General features: G+C 53.8%; 1 protein-coding gene across 3 annotated transcripts; it reads left to right on the top strand.

Annotated features, from left to right (window-relative positions):
• Window positions 1–384: 384 nt before the first annotated feature.
• On the top strand, window positions 385–11270 carry PABPC1L (poly(A) binding protein cytoplasmic 1 like). Of its 3 annotated transcripts, none has more exons than XM_075721093.1 (14): window positions 385–577; window positions 1393–1586; window positions 2146–2261; window positions 3030–3169; window positions 3983–4077; window positions 4383–4520; window positions 5056–5151; window positions 6034–6300; window positions 6839–6929; window positions 7240–7368; window positions 8730–8869; window positions 9248–9341; window positions 10264–10394; window positions 11187–11270. In XM_075721093.1, the coding sequence occupies exons 1-14, from the start codon at window positions 385–387 to the stop codon at window positions 11268–11270; spliced, it is 1908 nt and encodes a 635-aa protein (XP_075577208.1). The 3 variants fall into 3 exon arrangements, with proteins under 3 accessions (XP_075577208.1, XP_075577209.1, XP_075577211.1); XM_075721094.1 differs by lacking the exon at window positions 11187–11270 and adding an exon at window positions 11129–11185 and having other exon boundaries at window positions 7243–7368; XM_075721096.1 differs by lacking the exons at window positions 6839–6929; window positions 8730–8869; window positions 9248–9341; window positions 10264–10394; window positions 11187–11270 and having other exon boundaries at window positions 7240–7269.
• Window positions 11271–12406: the final 1136 nt, after the last annotated feature.

Below are 12406 nucleotides of genomic sequence, written 5' to 3'. Positions count from 1 at the left end.
AGGCTCTGGCGGAGGAGGGCTGTTTACCTTCTGAGGAATTAAACTCCATTTTATTTCTCTTGAGTTTTGAGTCTCAAAAGGAGCAAATTGGTGTGTGTGGTGTGTTGTGTCCCTCTGGCCACTCCCTGGGTGTGCAAGGACTGTGACTTGCAGGTAGCCCCATCTCAGCTTTTGCACCAACATTCAAATGTCACTGAAAAATTTGGGAACTGCAGCATCCTTGGGGCGTTCCTGGTCCTGCCACTGCTGGTGGGAACAGCACAGCTCACACTGCTGTGGTGGGGCCAGCCCCAGTGTGGGTCCGTGGTTGCTGCCTGTGATCTGAAACTTGTGCCCTGCAGCCTCAGGTCTGTTTTCCTCCGCAGCTGAGCTTTGTGGTTGACCATGAACGCTAGCGGCCCTGGCTATCCATTAGCCTCTCTCTATGTGGGAGACCTCCACCCAGACGTGACTGAAGCCATGCTCTATGAGAAGTTCTCACCTGCTGGGCCCATCATGTCTATCCGAGTCTGTCGAGACGTTGCCACGCGCCTATCGCTGGGCTATGCCTACATAAACTTCCAGCAGCCTGCAGATGGTAGGTTCCCTGTAACGCAGCCCCGAGGAGCTGCCTCGCAACAAGGGCTTGGGGTGTGCAAGAGAAGGAAGGGCAGGCGGCGGAAAAGGGGGTAGCAGTTATTTGAGTGGATACCTCAGCTGTGATGGCTTGGCAATATTCTGCTACTGTTGGATTTTGGTTGTAACTAATCCCAATCTGCTCTCAGATGGTGACCCATCCTGCTCCCATCCCTTCTTATGGACTGGGAGACGACGTGGCAGCTGGGCTTTGGGCTTGTGGGGGGAGGAAGGTGACTTGCAAGAGTTGCCTCCCTCCATGAGCTGATGGAGAAGGGCACCCAAATCCCCTTCTGCCCTTCCCCGGGGCAGCCAGCTGCCTGCTGGCTTGTGGTGTGAAGTGAGGCCCCTCTCCTGGCAGGCATTGCAGTGATACAGCACTGCATGGTGTGGTATCCAAGAGGCGTTTCATGCTGGAGCAAGGCACCGGTGATGGGAAGGTGTTGGGTTAGTTGCCCTGGAGACCAAAATCCTTACTGGGTAAATGAGTTGGGCATCTGCCAAACTGGAGCTTGCAGTGAAATTAATAATCCCGTGGGAGTTGGACATGCTTTGGAGAGGAAAAGAAAAAAATTAAAAAGGAAGGAGTGGTGTGGCTGGAGGGGAGGGGAGGAGAGGAGAGGAGAGCAGCCCCTGCCTGGCCTTGCGCTGCCTGACTCATTTAGGTTAACAAGCCCCTGTCCAACAGTATTCCTGATTCCTGTGCCTGTCTCAGCTGCTATAGGATGTGAAGGGGATCTGTGTGTTACCCTCCCCCTGTCTTTGCTTCTTTGCCAGCTGAGCGAGCCCTGGACACCATGAACTTTGAAGTAATCAAAGGCCGTCCCATCCGCATCATGTGGTCCCAGCGGGACCCTGGCCTCCGGAAGTCAGGGGTTGGAAACATCTTTATCAAGAACCTGGATGACTCCATTGATAACAAAGCCCTGTACGACACGTTCTCCGCCTTCGGAAACATCCTGTCGTGCAAGGTACAAGCATCTGTGGGCCCTGCAGCAAAGGGCTTGCTGCAGAGCTGCCCCGCGTTCTCGGCAGCGTGCTCCAGCCAACTGAAATTCACTTTCTTGTTCCGCTTCCTACAGCGTTTCCTCTAAATTTCCACCTGCTTTGAAGCCAAAAGGCCCTGCTCTGTTTCTCTCAGGAGTGGGGGCTTTTCCCCCTCTCCCGTCTTCTTCCCAGTCCCTGCACAGGATGTTGTGTGCTGTCCTGTCTGACCTCAGTGCATCAATGGCACTCGGGTCTCGGTGAGCCACAAGCTCTTGGGCATCATATAAAGCACAGGGTGCTGGAGCGCAACCACCTTGGCCCCAGCAGGACATCTGGCCCTGGGCAGCCCCACGGCAGAGCTCTCGCCTGGCTCCCTGACCTGCTGCCAGCACCCCAGTGCAGCTCAGCTGTTGTGGGAGTGGGATGTCAGGGAGGGTAAATGCCCCTGGAAAATGAAGGTGGGTTTTCCTGAGACTTACTCGTGTGCAAGCGTGGAGAAAACCAGTGTCTGTCTGTCTGGTCCCCCCTGCCCTGCATTTGTAGGTGGTTTGTGATGAGAATGGATCCCGTGGCTATGGCTTTGTTCACTTTGAGACTCACGAGGCAGCGACTCGGGCCATCGAGACCATGAATGGGATGTTGCTAAACGACCGGAAGGTGTAAGTGCTGGAGAGGAGAGGGTCTCCTTGGCTCAGTGCTTGGTCCTCCCTTGCCTTGATGTATGCTTGGGAGCAAACGCCTGCCCTGGTTGGGCTGCCACTTCCTGCTGCTCTCTTCCTCCTCTCTTCTCATCCGTCCCTGCTGGGCATGGCGTCTCTGCTGCTCTCCGGGGCAGTAAGTCACTCATGGTTGATGCTGGTAGAAGTGTGATAGTGGTTTGGAGCTGTTCCTGATGGTGGAGAAAGAGTCCAACCCTGGGCTGTGTTTTATTGCTGAGGTGGTGTAAAGAGTGCCCACAAAGCAGGGCTGGGTCCTCAATCTCAGCTGTCAGCATCAGATAATCTGGGCAGGAAGAGGTTTTGTTCTTCAGCTCTCTGCTTGCATTGCATCACCTTATTCTCTACATCCCTGTCTCTGCAGAGGCAAGCGGCTGCCCAAGGGGCTTGGGGATACCTTGGAGGAAGAGAGCTGGCACTTGGTGGCATCCTTGGGGTTGCCTGGGGTGACACCCCCAGCATGGGGCTGTGCCCTGTATTACCATTCTCCCTGTTTCAGTAGTGCCAAGTGGGGTCTGGGTAGGGGAATGCTGGCATGGGACATGCTGAACTTGCTGGATATGAAACACAGGGTGGGTTTATGGGTGAGAAAAGCACAGCATTGAGGTGACAGTGTCTCTCTTGGCCTGTACCAAGACAGATGTGTCTGTGTCCATCTTCCTTCTGCAGCGGACATGGAGGGTTTCATGTTCCTTTCGTTGCTTCCTGCAGGTTTGTTGGCCATTTCAAATCCCGCAAAGAGCGTGAGGCAGAGTTTGGGGCTAGGGCAATGGAGTTCACCAATGTCTACATCAAAAACTTTGGGGATGACATGGATGATGACAGACTGCGGGAAATATTCTCCAAGTTTGGTGAGTTGAAGTTTGCTTTGTTGAAGCAAAGTATCCTCATGTCTGATAAACTGGAGTTGGGGCAACTGCAAGGAAAGCTGGGGAGAGTGCTCGACTGAAATATCGAGCCCCTTCTCTTGATGGGATCAGACTTGGTTAAGCACCAAAGGACTGCAGTGGCTTAAATCATCAGGACATTATATGCACTTCCCTGCTGTGATGGAGGATAACTTGTATTAGGTGCTCTCCTGAAAAAAAGAAGTTTTTTACTTTCTTGGGTAACAAAAGTGGGGTTTGTTTTGTTATTTTTTGAAACCAGCGTGCTGTCTGGTTATAGGAGCCCTGGGAATAAGAGATGCTGAGTCTGAATTTAAAGCAAAAAAAAGACTTTTCAGTTTAGTCCATTACTGGAGGATGCCTCTTGTGACAGGGTTTAGTGTTGTGCCAACCCATGGACCATACTGTCCATGCTTGGCCAGTATTAGCTCAGCTAATTTGTGAATACCCTTCATACGAACCCAATACATGCATTCATATATAAAGGAGATGAGAACTTCCGGCCAAAGACACTCAGTGCACTGGCTGGAGAAACTGAAAAGCCAACAGTGACGAGAGCAGCATCCAGGGTGGGAGGGATTGCCCTCACTGACATGCGCAGCCTCCTGTTCCTGCCTCGCAGGGGGGATCTGCTGTCTGTCTTCCTGTTTGGCTCTTCCACGCTGCTACAGCTGTCTGGTCTCCTTGTTGGACTGGCATCTCATGGTGACTCCTGAGCACGGTACTGCATCCTGGCGGCACCCTTCTTCAGGCAGATGCTTTCCTTTCCTCTTGCAGGAAAGACGCTAAGTGTTAAAGTCATGATGGACAACACTGGCCGCTCAAAGGGCTTCGGATTTGTCAACTTTGAGAAGCATGAAGAAGCCCAAAAGGCAAGAGGCTCCTTGCTGCCCATCTGCTGTTTCGGCACCGAGCTTGTCCCCTGCTGATGCTTCCACCTCTCCTCAGCAGGCGAGGTGGGGGGGGGGGGGTGTGTGTGTGGAACCTTTGTGCTTGCCTGGGTGCTGGCACTGGCAAGGCTGCCTGGATGGGCAGGACCTGGCAAAGGGGAGCAGAGCTGCTTCCCTGCCCTCACCCAGGGGGGTCTCTGGTGGGGCTGGACCAGAGTGGTGGGTGAAGAGCAGGGCTGTGGCTGTCAGCTTCCCACTGTGCTCAGAGCCCTTCCCTCCGGTGGCAGGCGGTGGCCGACATGAATGGGAAGGAGATCAATGGGCGGATGGTGTACGTGGGCCGAGCCCAGAAGCGGCTGGAACGCCAGAGCGAGCTGAAGCGGAAATTTGAGCAGATCAAGCAGGAGCGAGTGAGCAGGTACCAGGTAAGAGGAGAGCAGGGTGCTCCGTCCTGCAGCTCTGCACTGGGGATGTGCCCTGGGCATCCAGGGACAACCTTGGCTTGGGGACAGCGCAGGGCTCTCCAGAGCAGATCAGTGTGCTGGGTCCCTTCTGCAATTAAAAAAGACCCACACAGGGGTCTAGTCACTGTCTGGTAATGTCCCGGGAAGCAGTATCAGGAAAGAGGAGAGAGATGATGATGATGGCAGGTGAACAAATGGGTCTGCTCACTTCCAGAAATTAAAATATTAGTCTGGAAATGAGGCAGCTTCTTGAGGTCTTGGAGCAGCTTCATAGTGATGGTCTGGGCACCTTCTTCACTCGAGGGGTCTCACCTATGAGTGGAACACGTGCATGGTCCCAGTTCCTCTCCACGTCACTGGTTCCACAGCAGCTGTGGAGAGGACATGTTTGTGGATGTCCCACCCTCCAGCTGAGCTGTGAGTGAAACGCGCATCCAGCTTGAAAAGCTGCTGTAAACTTTGGGAGCCCAGAGGCCAAGCTGCTTTTTGTTTGCAGGGGGTCAACCTGTACGTGAAGAACCTGGATGATGGGATAGATGATGAGAGGCTGAGGAAGGAGTTCTCACCCTACGGCACCATCACCAGCGCCAAGGTGAGGGACTAGGGCTCCTGAGGTCAGCTGAACAATGTGCTCAGCCCTTGAAAATGGATTGGGATTATCATTCTCTTGAGCTATGGCTTCCTGCATATGGCTTGTATCTCAAGCCAAGTGTGAAGGACATGCCAGTTGTACCCCACACTGTCCTGAGGAGCTTATTGATTCAGCAAATAATCTGTAGCTTTGTTGAGATGCCCCAGTGAGGTGCAGGGTATGGGACCTTAAAGCCACACCATTCCGAATATTGCACAGCTGCTCTGCAGTTTGGGACCAATGTGACACCAATGCAAATGGAAATGACCCAAAAGCCACTTTGCTCTGGGGAGAGCGGGGTTTGCCTTGCTGGCAGGCTGGCGTTTTGCCTTTTGGAAAAACATTAGAAGTGTCAGTCTTGCCGCCAAGACAGCTGTCAGGCTTCTCCTGAAGACTGTGCATATGGGTGCAGACGGATGGTCTGGCTTTAAGGTCAGATACCTGTAACCTGCCAGCTGCTGGGGACAGATGCTGCCTGGCCCTTGGGCAGGGCACGGTGTCCCACTGATCCCCAGCCCTTGCTGGCTCCTGTGGCATTAAGCACCGGAGCATTGCTGGCCTGTGGGTCCTGCAGAGTTGGGGCACAGACCCCTGGAAGATCACAGGCTGCAGATCTTGGGCTTGCCCAGACTCTGCCATCTTCATTTGCCCAAGCAAATCCTCCCCTTCCCCAGAGAAACCTTTCCATGGAGCCCCATGGGTGCAGCCCCATCTGTCCCAACGTGGGTGTGGGGGCTGCAATGGGGTGCCTGTGGGTCCCATGCAGCCCCCTGCCATGCCATGCTTCGCGCGGGTGCTACAGTGATCTGTGGACTTAGCTGTCTTGTTCTAATCCAATTTTAGGTGATGACAGAGGGTGGCCACAGCAAAGGGTTTGGGTTTGTATGTTTTTCCTCCCCAGAAGAGGCTACCAAGGCTGTGACAGAAATGAATGGGCGGATCGTCAGCACCAAACCTCTCTACGTCGCGCTCGCTCAAAGGAAAGAGGAGCGGAAAGCAATTCTCACCAACCAGTACATGCAGAGATTAGCCACCATGAGGGCTCTGCCTGGCCCTCTCTTGGGCTCCTTCCAGCCCCCTCCGGGGTACTTCCTACCCCCCATCCCCCAGGTGAGTCTCTGCTCAGCAGCCTTGCATGGGGACATGAATTTGCCTTGGGCTGGAGGAGTGGGGTGGCAGTCGGGCTGAGGAGCATATCTCAGTTTGTGCTGACCCAAGCACATGCTGGCATGGGATCAGTGAGATCAGTCTGGGCTCCTGGTAAGCAGCAGGACTTGCCAAAATGCTGGTGGGGTGCAGGTGCCAAGCAATGGGCTGGGGATTTAGTAGCCACCAACTGCTCCTCAGAGGAGGTCACCAAGGAGGAGTTTGGTGGGAGGGTGTGAGCATAGAGAAAGAGTCCCCTGACAAAAGGAGGGGAGGGAGAAGGATTAGAGAGGCGCAAAAGCTTGTGGGGAGAAGATAAGCAGAGCTGCTGGAGAACACGCAGGCAGCAGGACTGGAGGTTGATCTTTAAAGCGCTCCAGTATGCTGCAGAGCATGGTTTTGGCTCACCTGTGTGTGCATGGTGGCTACTGAGATGCTCTGCATTAGCTCTGGCTCAGCTCAGCTCCCAAGTCACCTTGGATAATGTGTTTTCCTTTCCTAGCCACAAACCAGAGCTACCTTCTACAGCCCCAGCCCAGTTGTCCCAGTCCGTCCTGCCACTCGCTGGAGTGCGCAGCCCTCCCGGCCTCCCTGTGAGTCAGCTTGCCCTTCGCCGGGGGCTCTTGGCACGAGCTGGGCATGGTTAGGGACTGAGGGTCTCTAAAAACAGCACAAAGCATGTAACCGCAGGGAACCGTTGCCTGGAGAAGCACACAAGGGTGTGGTGCAGGGGTCATGGTGATGGGCAGCAGGGGATGAGATGTTAGGGTTGACCCCAGAGGTGAGGTGTTCCTGAGGTTTCCTAGCTGTGGTCACCCTGCCACCCCCCCACCCCCCACCCCCCCGATCTCCTTCCATGCCTCTGCTACCAAGAAGCTTTATTATTGTGCTCTATCTCTACAGCAGCATATCCTGCAGCTACCCCCATCCTGAGAGCTGCTGCACCGCCCCGGCGCCTGCTGTCCAACATCAGCACCATGAGACAGGCCTCCACCCAGGTGCCCCGTGTACCCCCCCAGGCCCAGAGAGTGGGTGAGTGGGGGAAGGATCTGCCTCGGACATTGCCATAGTGGCTGTGCTGGGTGAGGGTGCTTGCTGTGAGCTTGGGTCTGCATCCGAAGATGGATCGGTCTGTGGGATTGCTCGTGGAGGAGTCCAGATGGTGCCCTCGGATGTGATGGGACTGGAGCAGTGTCTGTAGTCAATAAGTGTGTAACTTTTGGGGAAGGTTGTGGTCTTTCAGGTAATGTGAGAGGTCTCTGATATGCAGATTGGTCTTGTTGGCCACTGCTCCTTGAATACGTTCATTAAAGATGAAGATGCAGCCATGACGCCCTAGGCTTAGCGCTCAGACTGAGGTGGAGATTGGGAAAGGACCCTTGGGCAGAAGCGGGGGTTCTCACTGGCTTTAGCTGAACTGCTGCCAAGGCCAAGCCTCCAGTAAAACATGCTCATGTTAGAGGTGTTTGGAGCTATGGCCCAAGAACCAGACCTTGCTGGCACACACAGTGCCTGGCTGTGCTGGTGCTGTCCCGGTGTGTCCCCTCCGCCTTGCTAGCGTGATGTGTCTGTGGTCCTGCAGGGCTGGCAGGGTGATGACTGAGCTGCTGTCCTGCACACGGTGCCCAGAGCACTCCTTACCCCAAGAGTGCTTTAAGAGTGTCTGTCCTGTCACCCCTCTGCCTTTTGTGTGAGTGAGGAGGAAGAGGATGCTCACTGGGGCTTGCAGCGTAGCCCCCTCTGAGGCTCCTCCATGGGCAGGGTTTGAGGAGAGGCAGAAGTAGCGCAGGGTGGAAGTTGCCTACCTGGCGAGCGGGTGAAAGTCTGGGGTCCCCCAAAATGTGGGACTGCCTGGTGGGGCAGTATCTACCTACAACCCTCACGGCTTCGTGCAATTTAGCCCAATGTGGTCTTTGGTGTTGTGTCTTATCACTGAAATGAGCAGGGAGACCAGGAGACCTGTCTTTGGTTTGTCCCCTCTACTTTTGCCCTCATCCCCTCATTTCTCTGCCCTTGCCTCCCTGCCGGAGGGCAGCTAGGGTGAGCTGGGGGCTGGGGGCACCTGCTCCTGCAGCCCACCCTCCTCGGTGCTGTGCCTGTCCTCCGGCTGCTGATGCAGACAGGTGTTTCTGGAGGAGAGACAGCAAGGCGTAGGTACCTTTGCCAGCTCTCCTGCCCTCTGCACAAAATCAGACCACCCCAGCCCAGCAGGCAGGATAGCAGTGCCCTGCCTGTCCTGGGGAAGCTGCCTTTGACCTGGGGGCTGCTTTGAGCCCATGGGGGGATTTTTCAGGCCCTCTGGCTGAGCACACTGCCCTTGTGGCTTCAGCCTCCCCAGTGTAGGTGTGTGTTTAACAGGCTCCTCCTTAGAAATGTTCCCATCCCCATTGCAGCCAACATCGGGACGCAGACAGTCAGCGCTCGGGTGCCCTCCTCGCCCACCCTGCTGCGGGGCGCCCCGCAGTACAAGTACTCCTCGGCCATCAGGAACGTCCAGCCGATGGGCCATGTGCCACCCGTGGTGGCCCCACAGGTAACCGCTATGTGGGCTCCCAGCTTTGGCACCACCACTGCAACGTGCATCAGTCCTGGTCCTGCTCTGGGTTAACACAACTGCTGACCTCAGGCAGCCCCATGGCTCTGTTTATGACTGGTGCTATGGGGACATTTTCCAGGGGCTGCTGGGGTAACTGGGGCCATGGATCCAATAGCCGCACAGCTGTGAGGCCTGGCTCCAGCTTTCCTGAAAGCTGGTGTTTGGATACAAGCAGGCAGTGCCAGAGTCTGCATCAGCATCTCGGAAGGGTGAAATGCCCCGCTGTGCTCAGGGACCAGCACCATTCCTGCAAGCCAGGTAACTCGCATGTTGCTTCTAGCCTTTGATTGCTGCTCTCCTCTGTTTCTTCTCCAGCTGGGAGAACCTGCTGTGCATGTCCAGGGGCAGCAGCCACTGACAGCATCCATGCTTGCAGCAGCCCCTCCTCAGGAGCAGAAGCAAATGATAGGTGGGTGTCACAGCTGCTCTGCTGGAGTAGGTCCACTGGTGGGGCTGTGCATGCAGGCAAGGGCATGTGGACTTGCATGCACCAGGGAAAACTTGGCTGCTAGGAGAAGCTCTAAGACTTTGTGGGATTGCTCTGATATTATGCTGCTTTTAACAACTAAAACAAAAAATTCAGGCTGTGTTGGAAGGGTATGGAAGCAGCAAAACCACTCCCTGTCTGTGTTAGCTGCCCAGCAGTGAGAGTGTCTGGCGGAGCTCTGCAGGAGAGGCAGAGCTCTGTCCTGCCTGTGTTGCAGGCTGCACCACGGCATTTGCAGTTTGCCTGAACTCCAAGCCACCCTGCACCGCTGCTCTCAGGCACTGATGAACAGCTTGGTGGCTGTAGGGGTTAGGGTCGGCTCTGCTGCACAGCCCTTGGGCTTCGGGAGCCATCTGGCGTCCTGTGGCCGGTGCCCATGGCGTGGGGGGAGATCACTCGCTCTCCTACTGGGAGGCTGCCCTGCTCTGCCTGCCTCGCGGGCTTAGCCTGGCAAAAGCACAGCAGGTCACGGACCAGCTCTTCCTCCAGGAGGAAACTGCTCTTGCAGAAGCAGGCCTCTTCACACGCACGCTGGTGGGCAGGCACAGACAGTGCTTGCCGTTTCACTACCCTGCTCCCACAGCAGCTGCCTGCTGCTTCTGGCTTCACCCAGCAGCTTCACTGCCTGCAAACACTGCTGCTGTGATACGCTGGAGTAGGTTTGCTTGTGAGCAGTGATTTTTTTTTTTTTTTTTTTTTTTTTTTTTTTCCCCTACCACCATCACCACCCTTGCATCCCTTTTCAGTTGAAAGGACAGAGCTGGGAGGCAGGAGGGCTCGCACTGGGTTTGAAAATGCTGGAGGTCTTGCATAGTGCTGATGTCCTCCCTGGTGTTTGGAGCAGGGGAACGCCTCTACCCTCTGATTCATGCAATGCATCCCTCCCTGGCCGGCAAGATCACTGGGATGCTGCTGGAGATAGACAACTCCGAGCTGCTGCTGCTCCTGGAGTCCCCCGACTCCCTGCGCTCCAAGGTAGGAGGCACTTGGTGCTCAAACAAATCACACCCCAAAGGGCTAACTACCTGCTGCTGCAAGGGAGGGTGATCAAAGCCCAGAAGATGGGCCAAGGACATTGATAGCTGTGGGAAGAGCAAGTAGCTGCTTTTTTTTAAGTGAAAAATGAGCAGAAAGGACCCCGGGTTGATGGCACTGCACCCAGTGCCTGAATGCCTGCCTGCCTTCAACAAAAGGGCCAAGTTGAGGGTGGTTTGGAAGTGGTTGAGAAGTGAGAGAGGGAAAAGCAAGGTGGGTATTGCTCCCTGGAAGGAGAGGGGGAAATGTTCTTTCCTGAGAATAGAAACCAGGTAAATGCTGCCTCTCTGAAGCATTTCTTCAGTTTCCTCCTTAATCCTGGTGAATATTTAGTGTTTGGTTCCCATCAAAACAGTTACAGTGAATTGACTGCATCTCCCTGTTGCTCCTTGGAGGCAGGATTCACTTTTACCCTTTCACTGATACTTTTTGGAGTGTGGGCTCTGCTGGGTGGTGTCACGCAGGTCCACTTATGGAGAAGTTTGATTTCTCTCTGGACAAAACGATAGATGCCCCAGCATTTTCCTAGGGAAGAGACACAAGGGGTCGTGAGCTGATCAGTCTCCTGCAGAAGCAGCAGATTTGGATTTTATAATTATTATTATAAGTCCTTTACCTATTGGAAGTGGGTCTGTGTGGAGGACAGGACCTGGAATATTGCATTTCTTGTGCAGTGTGCCTATATGTTGGAGCAACTCAATTTCTTCCCCCCTTGTGCTCTCTGTCATTAAGATCGAGGAAGCAGTTGCTGTTCTCCAAGCGCACCAGGCTACCGACACGTCGCATAAGAGCAGTGCCACAGCATTCCTGCAGTGACTCTGGGTAGGTTCAGGGAGCTGTTGCAAGTGTCAGCGCGTGCATGGTGTGCTCAGGGTCTCTGGCTTCTGACTTTGAAACTGGGGATTGGGTTTCTTGTCCAGAGCAAGTATGGCTTGATGAGCAATGTAAGTATCTTTGACTGTAATATTCCACTTCTTAAATCATGTCCTCCATTTTACAGACTTAATTGTACTGCAGAGACATGGTTCTGTATGTTTTTTCTATTTTGACAAGGACAATGACTGTGAAACCAGGAAGGAAGATAGGAAAGGACCTTGCTTTTCTGTAGGTCTGGTGGGGACCGGCACAATCTTTCCTGGGATTTCCCAGTGTTTTTTGCAGAACGTTGTCAGTAGATACCCTATAAAATGTTGGTGGTCCTGTGTGGGCTTGATGAGGAGAGCTGGCCCAGCTGCTGAGGGTGGGACAGACCCATTAACAAGCAATTCACACTCTCACGTACCCCTTTGAAGATAATATTTTCTTGACTTGTGATTGCAAGGAAACTGTGTGTTAATCCAAGTTCAGGTGAATTCTTGTCTTGATGAAATTGTTCCTTTAGCAGTTGAAAATTGCATATGTGGGTTCTTTGGGGTTTTTTTTGTAGACTTCAGGACTGAGAGCGAGCCCTGAGAACATTGCCTTTGAAGAACAGCAGCAGCAACCCCACCGTGGTTTTGGAATCATGCCTGTACAGTGACCCTGGCTTGTCTTCAATGCCCCATCCTATTTTCTTGTGTGTATTGTAAACCTTGCAGAATAGCTTCCTCCTGCACCTGTAAAAAAAAAAAAAAATCCCCATGTTAATTCTCTTCTTGCTACTGAAAGCATCTTGTGAAATGTAGTGTGGAACCCAGCCTGGTTCAGTTGCCCAGGAAATGACAAGTGCTGATGAATCATCATTTTTAGTGAATTTATTGGGTTCTGTAGTTTTATTTGTTCCTGTAGCTGACACTAATAAAGAACTGATGCTTCCACCCACAAAGCATGGGTTAGTTCCCTTTGCAGAAAGACAGCAAATACTTTGTTTCATGCAGGTGGAGGGATGGACTTAGGTCAGGCTGCTGTAATTAGTATTTGAAGCTTGTGATGCTGGTGGGGCGGCAGTCCTGAGAGCTGACAGGAAGGGACAT

Source organism: Pelecanus crispus, chromosome 14 (genome assembly GCF_030463565.1).
Source record: "Pelecanus crispus isolate bPelCri1 chromosome 14, bPelCri1.pri, whole genome shotgun sequence".
In the NCBI taxonomy this organism is placed as follows: domain Eukaryota; kingdom Metazoa; phylum Chordata; class Aves; order Pelecaniformes; family Pelecanidae; genus Pelecanus; species Pelecanus crispus.
The sequence above is the reverse complement of the archived record's forward strand: the minus strand, read 5'-3'. Positions and strand labels throughout refer to the sequence as shown.